General features: G+C 43.0%; 1 protein-coding gene and 1 long non-coding RNA gene across 2 annotated transcripts in view; one reads left to right on the top strand and one right to left on the bottom strand.

Annotated features, from left to right (window-relative positions):
• Window positions 1-4,589: 4,589 nt before the first annotated feature.
• LOC132382026 (uncharacterized) overlaps window positions 4,590-16,987 on the bottom strand; it is a 25,963-nt gene continuing 13,565 nt past the window's right edge. Inside the window, exon 3 of the long non-coding RNA XR_009508178.1 lies at window positions 4,590-5,207. This is a non-coding gene — a long non-coding RNA (uncharacterized LOC132382026). The remainder of the gene's footprint in view (window positions 5,208-16,987) is intronic.
• The window catches only part of LOC132382023 (chymotrypsin-like elastase family member 2A), an 18,470-nt gene continuing 18,033 nt past the window's right edge, over window positions 16,551-16,987 (top strand). Inside the window, exon 1 of the mRNA XM_059951837.1 lies at window positions 16,551-16,605. Within this exon, the coding sequence (XP_059807820.1) occupies window positions 16,566-16,605 (40 nt within the window). The 5' untranslated portion in view covers window positions 16,551-16,565. The remainder of the gene's footprint in view (window positions 16,606-16,987) is intronic.

The raw sequence follows: 16,987 nt of genomic DNA, 5'->3' as shown, positions 1-16,987 counted from the left end.
TCCACATCTCTGTTCTAAATGTCCTACCCCTTATTCTTAAACTGTGGCCTCTAGTTCTGGACTCACCCATCAGCGGGAACATGCTTCCTGCCTCCAGTGTGTCCAATCCCTTACTAATCTTATATGTTTCAATCAGATCCCCTCTCATCCTTCTAAATTCCAGTGTATACAAGCCCAGTTGCTCCAATCTTTCAACAGGCTCGCCATTCCTGGAATTAACCTTGTGAACCTACGCTGCACTCCCTCAATAGCAAGAATGTCCTTCCTCAAATTTGGAGACCAAAACTGCACTCAATACTCCAGGTGTGGTCTCACCAGGGCCCTGTACAGCTGCAGAAGGACCTCTTTACTCCTATACTCAATTCCTCCTGTTATAAAAGCCAGCATGCCATTAGCAAAGCAATACCGTAATTTGACAAAGAGCAGTCCATGCACGGTTTAAAAGAGAGTCTCAAAGTCCCGACAACCCATCATCTCACGCAGACGGTAGAAGGACGAAAAACTCTTCCTGCCCTGAACCTCCAGGGCCGCAGCTTGCCGATACAGCACTTTGGGCGCTCCGACCACAGCCAACTCCGAGTCTGTCCGAAAACTTCGAGCCTCCGACCAGCCCTCCGACACCGAGCACCATTTCTGCCGAGCGCTTCGACCCCGGCCCCGGCCGCCAAGCAACAGGCAAAGCCAAGGATTCGGGGCCTTCCTCCCGGAGATTTCTCCGATCGCACAGTAGCAGCGGCAGCGAAACAGGCAGGTCAGAACTTCCACCAGATGTTCCTCTGTGCTTCACACGTCCGTCTCCATCAAATCAGGATTGTGCACGGCCCCTACTTACAGATAACAGATATTCATTTCTGGAGTGGCTGCTGCATGCTGCGTTGTGCCGCCATCTTGAATCTTAACAAGGTAAGGATAAAATCTACAGATGAATCACACATAAATAATGAACTAAAGCACATTAATATTAAATATCACAAGGTACAGAACAGATTAACCAGTGACACTTCAAATACAATGCAGCCAGAAATTCAGGAACCTATTGACCTGAGGGAAGAAACTGTTTCTCATCCTGACTGTTCTTGTGTTTATGCCTGGTGGAAGAAAGTCAAAGAGAATGCTAGATGGATGGGTGGAGATCCTTAATAATACCAAGAGCCGTGTGTATGCAGCGCTCCTGATAAATGCCCCCATGGATGGTAGGGAGACTCCTATGATCCTCTCAGCTGTTCTCACAGTCCTTTGTAGGGACTTCAGGTCCAATGCTCGACCACCCCCATATCAGATGCAACTTGTCAGGACGCTCTCGATGGTGCTCCTGTGGGACACAGTTATGGGGGTTGGGAGCCTTGCCTGCCTCAATCTCCTTAGGAAGTGGAGGTGCTGCTGTGCCTTCTTATTCAGGGAGGTGATATTAAGGAGACTTCATCCATGATGTGAGCTTCCAGGAACTTGGTGCACTTAACTCTCTCTACAGAGGAGCCATATATTCGCAGAGGCAGCTGATTGGTCTGCACCTCCCTGAAGCCCACAATGATTACACCTTTGTCTTCTCCATGTTCAGATTCAGATTGTTGTTCTCACACCAATCTACCAGCCACTCTACTTCCTCTCTATACTCCGTCTCGTCATCGTTCTTGATAAGGCCAACCACTGTTGTGTCATCTGCAAACTTGATAACACGGTTTGAGCTGGATCTTGCAACACAGTCTTATGTCCGCAGTGAACTGAGCACAGAGCCTTGGCAAGTGCCAGTGCTCGGTGAAATGGGATGAGAGACATTGCTGCCCACACGGACAGACTGTGGCCTTACTGTTAAGAAGCTGAGTATCCCGTTGCAGAGGGAGGTGTTGAGACCCAGTGAGGACAGTTTCCACACCAGTTTCTGGGGTATGACGGTGCTGAATGTCGAACTGGTCTATAAACAGGAGTTTGACATATAAGACCCCATTTTCCAGGTGGGATAGGTCGGAGAGGAGGGCAGAGGCTATTGTATCATCAGTGGATCGATTTGGATTGAACTGAAAAGGATCCAACGCAGCCAGGAGAAAGGCTTTAATTTGCACCATGACCAGCCGCTTAAAGCATTTCATTATAGTTGATGCTAATGCCATGGGACGATAGTCATTCAGGCAGGTTGCTGTCGCCTTCTTTGGCACTGGAATGACCGAAAATCCTCTGAGAATGCTCCCATTTCACCTTCCTAAGCAGGAAAACACAGCTCTCGCTACCATGAGAGCGGTCACATCTCCCAATCGAAAAGCAGCATCACGATCCCTCAGCCTGGCACAGACCCCAGCAGTAAGCCATGGCTTCTGGTTTGCCCTCAGCTGGATGTATTTCATAATGGCAACATCCTCAGTACACTTCTCCACTTCGCTGGTCACAGAACCCACAGCTCCCCGAATGTTAACGCAGCTGCCATAGGTGGCAACATCGCTGAACATTCATTTGATTCCTTAATGTGTGCTGAGCTAACATAATTAACTTCCAATAATTTGTTTCCAGGTTCCTTTGAATCTCAATGTTATTCAATCTCATAGCCAGTCTATAGTCCCTCTGTATAGGAAGTCTCTTAGTAGCCTCCTCACAACCCAAGCTGTCACCTATCTTTGTATCATCGGCACTATAGGATAAATTGCATGGCTTGTCATCCCAATTGTTGACATGCACTGACTGTGAACAGCTGAAGCCTCGGCACTGATCCCTGTGGGACTGCACCGATCACAATCTCCAGACCAAAAAATAATCTGTTCCTGTTCTGTACCCACTGTTCACTAAACAAACTATTATCCACAATTCTGCGCCTTCTAATCTTATTTAATAAACTGTGGGTTCTCCTTTTGAAGACCTTCTTGAAGTACAAATATACTTCATCAACTAATTCATCCTTAACCACTGAACTGGTTATAGTCTCAAATTCTCTTTTATTTGACATGATTGCCATATTGATCTTACCTGGTTTTGCTATTAGATTCACAGTGCCCTGTTACACTTCCTTGATGAGATAACATCTCGTTTATGAATGCTAACATAATGATATCATTCACTTCCCTTTATGAATTATATCAAGCTTGCAGGTGCTCTTGTCCAGTGAGCAGCAGTTTTGTGAGTGACAGCACCTTGTTAATGAGAGAGGACGGAGAAGAATTGTCACAACCGTGGACTCCGCTGCGCAGCAGACTCAGCAATTGCGCTTGTGAATATGCATGTGTCAGTTAGTTACTATTTGATTATGGCAGTATTTAACTCCCTACTTTTCGATGTAGCGCTAGTCGATGCTTGAACAAAGCACAGCAACGTTATGCTGCCTGCTTGCATTTGGCCTTGCTTGCGAAAATGGACCATCGAGTCAACTGACACTGAAGACTAGCGGGATGTATTGATTTTATATTTAGACATTCCCTTTCAGCCATAGTGTTGGCATCTGTTATGTCTGTGCACAACTACGTCATCAATTAATAAAAGCACGCACACAAGAGATGGCTTTACTGTGTGTGTTCATGTTGCAGTGAGCGCGAGAGAGAGAACAATGTGCATGTGTAGACAACACCACATGTGCAGACAACAGATCAATTGTAGGGCTAAGTGGGGGGAGGGGTCATTACATTAAAAGAACTCGATCCATACATTACAGCAACTAAGTTTCTATTTGGGAGTTTTAGTTAACGATCCTGTTTGGCATTTCCCTGAAAACTCTAAACCCTGTTTGCATTGAAGTCTCTGAACTATTGATCTGCTTCAATGTCTCTCTTTCTCTCTCTCTCTCTCTCTCTCTCTCTCTCTCTCCATCATGAGCCATATCCAAACAAATTGACAGGAATGGCCTGATTGATTCAAATTGACAAGAAATTACTATAAACTATATATTACTTAAAACTTTTAATATTCATGCCTTATAACAATGGTGTGCAGAAGAGCATCTCTGAGTGCACAACACATCAAACCTCTAAGTGGATGTGGGTTACAGCAGCAGAAGACCATGAACACATAGAACTACGGTCAGTGACCACTTTATTAGGTACCCCTGTATCAAATATGGTGGTCACTGTGGTGGTCCAGCCTCTTAGAATACCTTCCAATAGTTTATCCATAACTGACATCAGGCTCACTGGCCTATAGTATCCTGGCTTAATCTTAGAACTTTTCTTGAATAACAGAACAGTATTTGCTATCCCCCAGTCCTCTGGCACCTCACCATGGCTAAGGACTTTTTAAATAACTCCGCTAGGGCTCCTGCAACTTCTGCTCTATCCTCCTGCAAGGTCCAAGGGTGATTAATCCACCCTAATTCACCTCAAGACAGTAAGCACCTCCTCTTCCATAATCTAGATCCAGCTCATGACCTCACTACACTTGCTTCAGTTTTATAGATTGAAAAACCACATCATTCACTCAATATGCCCAGGAACCCATGACATATTGGTTGAAACTTGGAAAGACACATGGTAGAGGATTAGAAAGCAGTGACATCAGTGTTGATACTTGGCAGTAATAAGAAAATATAACTTTTTTCTTTTTCTTTTTAAATCTGTTTATTAGTTTTAAACAAACATAAATGAAACATGAATACAAAATGTTTGAGAGTACATCATTAATAGTTTAAATAGACATTCAGATATATAATAATAAAAATATATAACCTCTCAAACTCAGAACATTAATGAACAAAGAAGTAAAAAGAGAAAAAAAAAAGAAAAACCCCCCAAAAAAGAGAGAAAAATATAACTTACTAAACTATAAAATGATAATCTTCCCAAGGACCTAGATAATACTTTGCCTTGACTCCCCATCTTAAAATGGACCACGAAAGTAACATTCCATTTAGGAAAGATACTGCAAAATGGTAAAGCGCTTGCAAAATGTTTGGGAATAGAATTTTGCAACTCAGCACCCTCTTTTTAAATTTTTTATTTAATCCTTTCATGTAGTAACATGTTAACTGGTATGAATTTTCTCCAACCATTAACAGGCTGTTGATTTTAAAAGATTGGATATGATGAGGTCCTCTGGTCTCCATCCACCCTGATATCATATTCCCTCCCACAATCCACGAACCTTTGCAATTATCTATTATCTAACACGATTCTCCTCCCTGCGTGCGGTTGTTCTCTATACTGCTGGGGGTGGGGACGGTTTCTGCCGCCTTTATATACGCATGTTTCAAATATGAGGAGATAATGAGTCAAATTCTCGAAATCAGGAGATGGAATCTGTGAGAGGCAAAGAAAAACATACAAATTATTGGGATAAACGTATCTTTGGTAAATTGTTTACTTCATGAATTTAAACATTATCTGCTGATGTGCTGTAGATAACAACATCAGACCAGCAAATGAGTTTAGTCTGCACTAGCTTATCTCTTAAACATTTTGTTCGATTTTTACGACCACTCATCTCACACTACCAACATCTTTTGGTACAATTACGTTTCCAGGAATCTTCGGACAATTAATGTAACGATATTTCTGGCTGTACATGTCTATAGATGGAGTTGCGTTTGAAACCACTCCCACGCTTTTGCTAATCAGTTTCTCCTCACATTGACCAGCTTCTCATTATCTGAACTACATGAATAAATAGATTGTTGCTTAAACATCTGTGGTTAAGACTGCAATAAATTTACAATGACAGCATCTTCCAATTGTTTAAGAAGAACACACATGAAGTTCCATGCTGACATTATTCAGAGCACCTCTAAGATTTAACTTCTCTAAATTTTTTTTTATACATGGCACTCAGAAGTCATATGGGTTATTGGCCTGGCCCTTCCTGCAATGAAAGTGACCACTGTTTTAAAGTGTAGACACTCTACCTAGGAAGTGAGAGCAATTCATATTTTCTATGCGGCTGAATTATCCCAACATTGAGAAGTTTTGAAATGCATTTTTGGTGAGCCAGTCAGCTGTGTCATTCAATCTTTCAATGACAGGCAGGTGTTAAGGTAGAAATGTAAACTCATCTGAACTCATAATGTAAATGAAATATTCAATTCGAGGTCATTTCTGAGGAAGGATGTGGAGTTTAGAATCACAGCACCATCTAGTCCATGATGAACCTATGAACTGCCTAGTCCAGGGGTGGGCAAACTTTTTGACTTGTGGGCCACAAAGGGTTCTAAAATTTGACAGGGGGGCCGGACCAGGAGCAGATGGACGGAGTGTTTTGGTAATACACCTCATAAGAGAAAATAAAATATCATGGGATATGTAGAAAACATGTGCTTTAATTTCAATTGAAAATGAACAAATGCATTACAACAAAATATCTGTCTTTGAAGTCCCATGGTATTTAGCTATTTATTGAAATGACTTTTAAAACACTGAAAATTAAATGAATAAAATACAACTTTTTTTAGTAGTAACAGTTATTATTTTAAAGTACTGAAAATTCTGTTATCCTTCAAGATATTATCATCATCACTCTCCTCCTGCCTGTCTTTATTTCAAAAATGGTAGGAGATGCAGGTCTACTTGTCCTGCTCCTTCTTATTCAATTGTCTCCTGTGCCAAAACTCAACAACGACCAGCACAAGGACAGAACAGTGACAGCGCGCCAGTACGTGGAGCGCGTTATTTGATCTGGAGCGTATTTTTTTATTTTGAGAACGTACGTGCACCTGCGCACTACTCATGTCCATCACTTAACAGAAATGACATGTAACATGTAAGGCTTATTGAAAAAAATATTTTCAAATGCATTTTTTACATAACACAATGAAGAAACTTATTTTTAATTTCAGTGGGAACAGTGTTGTTGGTCTCCCTTTTTAGCCAGCGCATCAAAGTCTGGATTTAGTTTTGTTGTGGCAATTCTCAGGATGGATCTGAGGTGTAGGTCAGTTAATTTGGATCTGTGGCTGGCTTTGTTGATGTTCATGACGCTGAACGCCTGTTCACACAAATAGGTCGAGCCGAACAAAGAGTAAAGCGCAATACGCTGCACCTCAACAAAGGTCAATGTGTAGCGGTGTGCTACATGCAGCACTAAAATTACGACACGGAGTCGGTAACTGCAGTCGAAGAAAAAAATTTTATTCGAAATCCCCAGCCTCACTTTTAAACCTCACTCAACCTGCCCCTGTGGCGCAGAGGCTCCAAAGCTCTGTGCTCGCAAATCCCCGCAGGCTATCTCCCTTAGCCGGAACACTGGCTAATTGTGAGCCGGTTCGGATGTGCCAGGAAATGGGTCGCCACAGATGTATATAGAGTGCGTCATCTATTGGGAAAACACCAGAATTGCGGGGAAAAAACGTTAACAAGGTTTATTAATATAATTTCATCAAGTTCTGTGGGCCGGATTAAAAAGCCTAACGGGCCGCATATGGCTCCCGGGCCGTAGTTTGCCCATGCCTGGCCTGGTCCCATCGACCTGTACCCAAACCATAGCCCTCCATACTCCTCCCAGCAACATTTGAAAGTGTAAGCCCATCACCCCTCCTGGGGCATAGGCGGCCAGAACAGCAGCTCCACAGAGCTCGACAGAAGGTTGATCATATGTTAAAGTTAAAGTCTGTCCCGAGCCTTATAGGCAAATCAGGCCGGTGCTTATGCCAGTTTCCATGGCATGAAGCAACTGAGAGTACAGAGAACCCCCCACAAGATAGGACGTCAGTCTATCGCGAGGTTAACTCCCAGCATTTTGCCAGTACCTATTTTCAGCTGGGTGGACCATAATTTGCGGTTAAGTGCCTTGCTCAAGGACACAACATGCTGCATCAACTGGAGCTCGAGCTCACGATCTTCAGGTCGCTAGTCCAAAGCGTTAACCAGTTGGCCACGCCTCACACAACTCCAAATGTCTTCCAGGAGAAAATCCTTCCTCCGCCAAGCTTGAGGTCTTTTGAGAGTTCTGGAGCATAGTGTTGATATCCCCATGTACAACCATCCTCCTTTTGCAGCCGGGCTTGGAACTGCCCATGGCATTGTTCTCCCATCGATGTACCTATCCAAAACTTCTTTTGAATGTTGAAATCAAAATCAGATGCTCCACTTGCACTGGCAGCTCATTGCAAACTCTCAGCACTCTTTGAGTGAAGAAGTTGCCCCTCATGTCCCCCTTAACCATTTCACCTTTCATACTTAACCCAGGACCTGTAGTTGCAGTCTCACTCAACCTCAATGGAAAAAGCCTGCTTGCATCTACCCTTTCTATACTCCTCATAATTTTGTATGCCTCTAACAAATCTTCTCTCAATCTATTTTCTAGGGAATAAAGTTCTAGCCTATTCAATCTTTCCTTATAACTCAGATCCTCCAGTCCCGGCAACATCCTTGTAAATATTCCCTGTACTCCTCAACATTATTTACATCTTTCCTATAGGTAAGTGACCAAAACTGCATACAATACTCCAAATTAGGCCTCACTGATACAGCTTCAAAATAGCGTCCCAAATCCCAATATAGTTCTATTAAAGTGGTCATACCTTTCTTGTTCCTCAGTCAGGGGCCTAACTACGGAAAATCGTGCCTATGGTAAGCACTGAAGATGCGTCCCTGTCCAAACATCTGGCACCCATCTTTTAGAAAACTTTTCCATAATATCAGCTCAAAAATACAAGTCATGCTCATTAATCTTTTGATTAACAAATTATGGCACTACCTGAAAATTATAACTGCACCTTCCTTGCTTTCACTGATGCAATTGGTCTATGATGTGATCAAAGTCAAATTTTTCAGCAAGAGGGTGGTGTAAGATTATTGTTAATTTGGTCACACACTCTCAAAAATGTTCTCCACCGCTGGAATAGGTGATATTCAATTGGTGGCTGATCATGAATAAAGTTCAGTCTCAATAAAGTACCTGACCGGGGGCGTGAGAGAGTCGGCTTGTTTGTGGGTTTTTCGGTTTCAGGAAAGTGACTAATCATGCGGAAAGATCCATCCTCTGTATAAAACCATCTGATATTTTTAGATTGTTGGAGGAAATTGGAGCATCTGGAGAAAACCCCACACAGCAGCAGGGAGAACATGCAAACTCCACACAGACAGCACCGGAGATCAGGATTGATCCAAGGTCTTTGGAACTGTGAGTTGGCAATACCATTAACTTTATCCTGTGCTACCTTTCTGAATGGAAAGATTCTTAGTCATGATCAAGAGTGTGGATGTCACTTTAATTAAGATAATAGCTACAATCTGAATCCAGGATCTCTGTTTGATCAGTTCAGTTATCACAGAGCCATACAGCATGAGAACAGCTCCCTGATTCACTGAATCCGTGCGACCGTCAAACACCCAACAACGTGAACAACATTTTGTTCTCCCCATATTCCTATCAACTGCCCCAGGTTCCACCTCTCTTCTCTGCACTCTAAGGTAATTTAATGTGTCCTGTAGATCCACCAACTTTCATATCTTTAGGTTTTGGAGGAAACTGCAGCCTGGATGAAGCCCACACAGGGAGGACGTGCAAATTCCACACAGACGGCTCCAGAGATTACCATTGAACTCAAGTCACTGAAACTGTGAGGTGGCAGTACCATTAATTCTGCAGTGTGTCACCTTTCTGAATGTCAAGGTGATTGGTTAACCTGTCACTTTAATTGATAGTTAGAATACTGGGGAATGGCCAGGTGTAACTGTATCACCATCCATCTTGTTTCAATTCCCATTGCCTTGTGCCAAGACCTTGAAAGCACATGTATACTCTTATCAAGTCTTCCCATGACCTTGGGTAGATTGATTCCTTTCTCCATAACACTTGTACACAAACTGTGTGAAATTCAACAGATTAAAAAACATTTGGTATTGTCTCCTCCCTCTTTGAGCCTCTGAACCAAGTCTTTCATCTTTTGAGATACATGTAGTTTGGAGGACTCTATCCGGAGGACTTACTGCACAACTTAAGAATCAGATTGCTTATTTTATGTTGAGTATTTATATGAAAGAACATAGAGATCCAGCACAGAAACAGCCCATGTAGTCCTTGCCATACTGACCTGCTATCCATGTACTTCTCATAAACATTGAAATTGATCTCACATTTGCTACTTGCACCGGCAGCTCATTCCACCCTCTCATGACCCTCTGAGTTCAGAAGGTGCCCCTCATGTTCCCTTTAAACTTCCCACCTTTCACCCTTAACCCATGACCTCTTGTTGTCGTCCCACCCAACCTCAGTGGAAAAAGACTGCTTGCAGTTACCCTATCTATACCCTCATAACAGCACTATTAACTTATTATTTAGTTCCCCTCTTCCCACCCACCTTGTTCTCTCTGGGGCTTCCTCAGAACATTGATCAAGGGATATATTTTTTAAAAATATACATAGTATTGACAAGATTGGGAAGGAAGGGGTAGAAAAGGCTGTTACCACTAAGTTCCCTTGCTTGCTCCAGATTGTTATCCAGATTCACTTGATAAGAGGTAAAAAGAAAATTAATTGCTAATCTTCTCAATTGTTATAGCACTGAGCCAAAATCAGGAGATGCCAACTGTAGTTAAAAGATCAACTGAACAGATCAGAAACTTTCACCATTTCTTTCCTGTATTTTGTTTTTTGTGCAAATGAATGAAAATTTCTAACATCGCGAACACAAGGAAAATGAAACAATGACAAAGGAAACGCTAATAATTACCCAGTAACTGGGTGCACAAGATTGACTATCTGGGGGGTTCAGAAGAGAGAGAGGTGGTAGACGCATGTGCAAAAACAAGGTTTAAGAGGCACCTACAGAGGAGATAATGCTGGAAACCAGTGGAGTGTCCAACCATGTGCTTCTCCAGCTATTTGGTGAAACTATTATATGTCAGACAAAGAAGGATATTTTGCCTCTAACTGCTACAGACAGCAATTTGGCCTCTTCTATCACATAGAATCCTTTCATCTAATCCACCATTCCCCCCCCACCCCCATCTTCTCCCACTTTAACTTGCTTGCTTTCCTTCTTTCCCAGTACTGATGAAGAGTCTTGCAGCCGAATGATTTACTTTGCTTCCCCTTCCATACCGTCTGATCAACTGAATATTCCCAGCATTTTCCAGGTTCTCAGCATAGAACCATAGAACATTGCAGCACAGAAACAGGCCTTTTGGCCCTTCCTGGCTGTGCCGAACCACTTTTCTACCTGGTCCCACTGACCTGCACCTGGCCCATATCTCTCCATACACCTCTCATCCATGTACTTGTTCAAGTTTTTCTTAAATGTTAAAAGTGAGCCCGCATTTACCATTTCATCTGGCAGCTCATTCCACACTCCCACCACTCTCTGTGTGAAGAAGCACCCCCCACTCAATGTTCCCTTTAAACATTTCCCCCTTCACCCTTAACCCATGTCATCTGGTTTTTTTTCTCCCCTAGCCTCAGTGGAAAAAACCTGCTTGCATTCACTCTATCTATACCCATCATAATTTTATATACCTCTATCAAGTCTCCCCTCATTCTTCTACGCTCCAGGGAATAAAGTCCTAACCTATTCAACCTTTCTCTGCAACTCAGTTTCTCAAGTCCCGGCAACATCATTTTATATGTTTTTTAATATGTTCTTTTTATACGTTTTTTAAACACTTTACTTTGGAAGCGTCTAATAAGCCTCTGTGCTCTGAATGTTGGCGACTGATCTAACCGTCCTTCAGCCGCGGAACATTATGTGGAGTGCCGCACAGTATCATTGCCAGGAAGCTGGACTGCAAATCACCTGAGGTGATGCATGAACAGTGTAGCTCACTTGATGACAAATCCGCTTGGGTGTGGTGTGCTAGCCTTCATTAGTCGGGGAATTGACTCCAAGAGCCGTGAGGTAATGTCGCAGCTCGATTCAAGTCTGGTTAGATACCGTGTTCAGCTCTGGTCACCTCATTCTGGCAAGGATGTGGAAGCTTTCGAGAGGGCACAGAGGGGATTAACCAGGATGCTGCCTGGATTAGAGGGCATATCTTATGAGGAAAGGTTGAACAAGCTTTGGGGTGAAGGAAGATGAGAGGTGGTTTGATAGAGGCACATAAGATGTTAAGAGGTGTAGATGGAGTAGACGTCTAGCACCTTTTCCTCAGGGCAATTTGAGAGGGCTTACTTTTAAGGAGATTGTAGAAAAGCATAGTAGGGGGTGGTTATCAGTAGTTTTTTTACACAGAGTGGTAAATGCATGCAACATGCTGCCAGGGGTGGCCATAGACTTGAGCCAGGTACATTGGGGATGTTTACAAAACTCTTAAGTCGGCACACTAATGAAAGTAAAATAGAGGGTTATCTGGGAAGGAAGTGTTTGATTGGTTCTGGAGAAGGTTAAAAAGTTGGCACAACTTTGAGGGCCAAAGGGCCGGTACTATTGTATGTTCTGCGTTGGGCCCGGTTCTGTCCAGTGTTGCTTGCTGCTCCGCAACGTCTCCTCAGCTCCGTGCCGAACTGAGGCTCTGTACTGCTCCGGCTACAGTGACGCCTAGGTTCACCTCTGTGCTCGCACACCATCTACCCGGCTTTGTGATGAATTGAGGCTGTGACCTCCTCCAGCTGAAGTGACGCCTGGCTCTGTGTCTTCTGTAAAACTCCAGTTCTGAGGCTATTTGCTTACGTTATTGTTTGCATGATTTGTTCTCCCTCTCCTCTGCCCCCCATTATCTCAAAAGCATTCCAGTAATTTTCCATTGCAGTGCAAACAAAGAGCACACCTTTGTGCACACAAGAACGATAAGAAGTTCCCGCAGCTAAAGAAAAGAAACTCCAAAGCCCAGTAAGAGAAAAGATTACAGAAAGTGGTGGATATAGCCCAGTGTGCCACAGGCAAAGGCCTCCCCAGCATTGAGCACATATGCAAGCCCTCCTCAAGAAAGGAGCATCCATTATCAATGACCCCTGTCAATCAGGTCATGCTCTCTTCTCGTCACTACCATTGAGCAGGAGTTAGAGAAGACTTAGGTCCCACACCACTGGGCTTAGGAACAGCTGTTATCCCTACAATAGCCAGTCTCTAAAACTGGTGGGATAATTTCACTCCCACAACTCTGAAGTGACTATGACCTACAGACTCATTTTCAAGGGCTCTTTACGGGTCAAATTCTCAGAATATATTTTTTTTACACGATTTGTCTCCTTTTGCACACTGCTTACTTGTCAGTCTTTGTTTATGTTCAGGTTTAGTAAATTCTACTGTCTTCTTTTTTTCCTGTAAATACCTCCAGTAAAATGAATCCCAGGGTAGTATATGGTCACATAAATGTACTTTGATCATAAATTTACTTTGAACTTTGAGATTTTGAATCATACCAGAGAGCATTTAGTCGCAGGCTGCTTGTCCTGGTAAAATGGTGCCCTGACAAGGACCCTTGCCTCAGTGTCAGCAAAATGAAAGAAGTTGGTTATTGACCTACAGGAAGGGGACGGGTCACGTGATCCTGCTTACACCATGGGTGCTGAGGTTGAGAGGATTGAGACCATCAAGTTCCTAGGAGTAACCATTACCAACAGCCCGATCTGGTCTGATCACATAGACGGCCTGGCCAAGAAAGTGTACCAGCAGCTCTACTTCCTCAGGAGGATCAGGAAATTCACCATGTCTCCACTTGCCCTGCACCATCCAAAGCATTCTATTGGGATGGCAAATAGCCCGCCCTCGAGACTGACAAGAGTTGTGGTCACAGCTCAGCACGTTGCAGAAACCGGCTTCCCCTCCATGGACTCTGTCTACGTTTCTTGCTGCCTCAGTAAAGTGGCCGGCATTATCAAAGACCTCACCCAACGGGGAGAAGAGACCGACAGCATTTCCACCAGGCTCAAGGACAGCATCTATCCCACTGTTATTAGACTACTGGGTGTACCTCTTGTACGAAATGATTACCCCTTGACCTCACAATCTAACATGTCATGGTCTTCCACCTTATTGTTTGTCTGCACTGCATTTTCTTTGTAACTGTTACACTTCATTCTGCCTTTCCCCTGTACTACCTCAAAGTATTGATGTGATGAAATAATAGACAATAGGTGCAGAAGTAGACCATTCGGCCCTTCGAGTCTGCACCGCCATTTTGAGATCATGGCTGATCAATTACTATCAATACCCTGTTCCTGCCTTGTCCCCATATCCCTTGATTCCCCTATCCATAAGATACCATAAGATAATCTGTATGGATGGCATGCAAAACAAAGTCTTTCCTTATCTTGATACAAATGACAATAATAAACCAATTTATCAATTATCTTGTTTAAAGCTCTGTACAAATTGTCCTGGACAAGAAGGTGAGCAAAAGCAATCAAAGAAAAAACTGCAGATGCTGATTTTAAAAAACTGCAAAAGCAGATCACAATCTATCTATCTTGGCTCAGTTTTTCCCTCTCTACCTGTATAGCCTGACCCACAGCCCTGCTATTAGCAACACTCAATTCAGATAAGGGAATATAATTTGGCTCTATTTATTCATTTGATCTCACTCTATTGGAGATATTACCACCCCAGCTTCTGCTCTGCAATAGAATTTTTTTTTTTAGTCTTTCATTCTCAGTTCTAACCAGTATGAAACCTTAACTCTGTTGGGATTAGCACCGCTATTGGTTTGTTCTTGTCACAAGAAACTGTGAAAAGCTTGTCTTTCATACTGTTCATAAAGATCAAATCATAACACCGTGCATAGACTATAACAAATTAAGACAATGCAGAATAAAGCGTAAAAGCTTCAGAGAAAATTCAGATCAAGTAAACAATAAAGTACAAGATCATACAAGATAGAGTCTATATCATCACGGAAGACTGTAACATCAAGACAGCGAGTTGCTGGTCTCCCCTCTCACGGCTGCAGGATCGACCACTCTCTCCCTCGATGGTTGGAGGGATGTAGGGAGGGGAAGGGGAGGGTCGATGATACTGCTGCTTCTTATGTTTGGGAGAGGGAGGGGAGCTTTGGGGTTCTGATGCTTCTAGTATTTATTCTTTGGGGTTTCTTGTTTTGTGGATATCTGCGAGGAGTAAGAATTTCAGGTTGCATAGTGTATACATTCTCTGATATGAAATTGAACCATTTGATTTGAAGAGGTCGCTTCAGGATTCTGTTAACAGTAGGATAGACGTTGTCCTTGAACCTGGAGGTATGTGCCTTCGGGCTTTTTAAAAATCTTCTGCCTGATGGGAGAATGGAGAAGATCTGGGGCAGGTGGGGTCTTTTGGTTTTTCTGGCTTCTTTACTGAGGCAGTGAGAAGTATAGACAGAGTCTTTAGAGGGGAGGTTGGTTGGTTTCCATGAGGTGCTGAGCTGTGTCCACAACTCTCTGCAGTTTCTCACACAAGATGCTGGAGAAAATCAACAGGCTACACGGCATCTATGGAAAAGACTACAGTCAACCTCCCCTCTCCCCCTCCTTTTAAATCTACACCTTGTCTTTTTCTCTCCAGTCCTGCTAAACGGTCTCAGCCTGAGACGTCGACTGTACTCTTTTCCATTGATGCCGGCTGGCCTGCCAAGGTCTTCCAGCCTTTTGTGCTTGTTACTTGGATTTTCAGCACCTGCAGATTTACTCTTGTTTTCTCCGCAATTCTTGTGGTCAGGTGCTGAGCTAGTGCCATACCAAACTGTTATGCATCCAGATAAAATGCATCGATAAAAATCGGTGAGGGCTGATGGGGCATTCCAAATTTCCTTAGCCTCCTGAGGAAGAGGAGGGTGCTGGAGAGCTTTCTAGGCCATGGCTCCAATGTGGTTCATTCAGGACAGATGTGTGACATTCACACCTGGGAACCTGAAGCTCCGAACCCTCTCAACCTCAGCAGCATTGACATACGCAGGAGCATGTGCACCATCCTCCTTTCCGAAGGCTAAGGATGAAACCCAGGATGTTGGGATTCTGAGTGGTTCACTTCCCACTGCCTTTACCATTTTCCACCTTGGAGAAAAAACTCTGGTTTTAATTTCAATCCAAACAGAAAATTAGGACATATACATGGGGTGGTGGGGGGGGGGGAGGGGTGGGGGAGGGTAGTCTAGTTTCTCGTTCTCTATATTTCCTTCTCTTTTCCCCCTCCTTTTCTGTGCCTCCATAATCATGTCAGACTTGATTGGATTGGTGGATTAACTGTGGTCATGTGTGTGTGAGTGCTGGAGACTCTGGGGAGTTGACAGGAATGTGGGAGAATGAAATAGAATGAATATAAATGAATGTTTGAATGGAATTTGTGAGCCAAAGGACCTGTTTCCAAAATACATCACTCCATAAATCCAAGTGGATGAAGGATATACTTGCTTCCTTCTTCCTACCTCCTCTGCTTGCTTTCTGAACCATTGATATCACTTCTCATTTTGTCTGTTGTCTCTACCGTTTTTTCTCTCTCTTTAATTAGAAATCTCTCTCTATATGTCTCCTCCCCCCCCACACCATTCTACTGCCTTTCTCTTCTCATCTTGACAGATTTTTTAATTTTCCTTTATTGATCTAACAGTTATTTTTCCTTCAAGGTTAGACAAGGGTCTCAGGACTTGTTCTCATGGTATGGAAAAATTGCGCAGCCAATCAATATTTACCAAACTCAATTAAATGTTATTTTCCCACAATTAAGATCATGTCGTTTTTTCTGAAGGTCAGTTTTTTTTTCATAAAGTATAAATACCGATCACAGAACGTGTGTGGAAGCTCCACAACAAATTGCAAACATGATCCGTTGTGCCTTGGCTGCGTTGCTTATCGCAACAGGTGAGTACAGTATCTTTGAGATCACGTTTAGTTTCCTTCTTCATTGCGGTTCAAGGGAATTCAACTTCAGTGTTTTTCAATGGATGAAGAACCCTTTTGCCCCTCCAAGTCCAGAAGCCAGATGTACACCAATTCTTCAATTTCAGGTGGCAGGCCAAGAGGTAAAGGGAAAGGAATGGAAATGGCTTTGTAGGGGGACAATCTATAAAATTGGACAGTATTTTCAATAAATAGTGAAAATAGTGTAGAGAGAAGATAGTTATAAATCAATAAATAGCCTGTAATTCTATTAAAAAGATCTGTTGATTAGCTTATAATTCTTCTAAAATTTCTGACCCAAACATGCCTCTGTCATAATTTGCAGATGAATTCAGTGCTAAGC

This window comes from Hypanus sabinus, chromosome 27, assembly GCF_030144855.1.
Source record: "Hypanus sabinus isolate sHypSab1 chromosome 27, sHypSab1.hap1, whole genome shotgun sequence".
Classification (NCBI taxonomy): Eukaryota; Metazoa; Chordata; class Chondrichthyes; order Myliobatiformes; family Dasyatidae; genus Hypanus; species Hypanus sabinus.
This window is presented reverse-complemented; position numbering and strand designations above follow the sequence as displayed.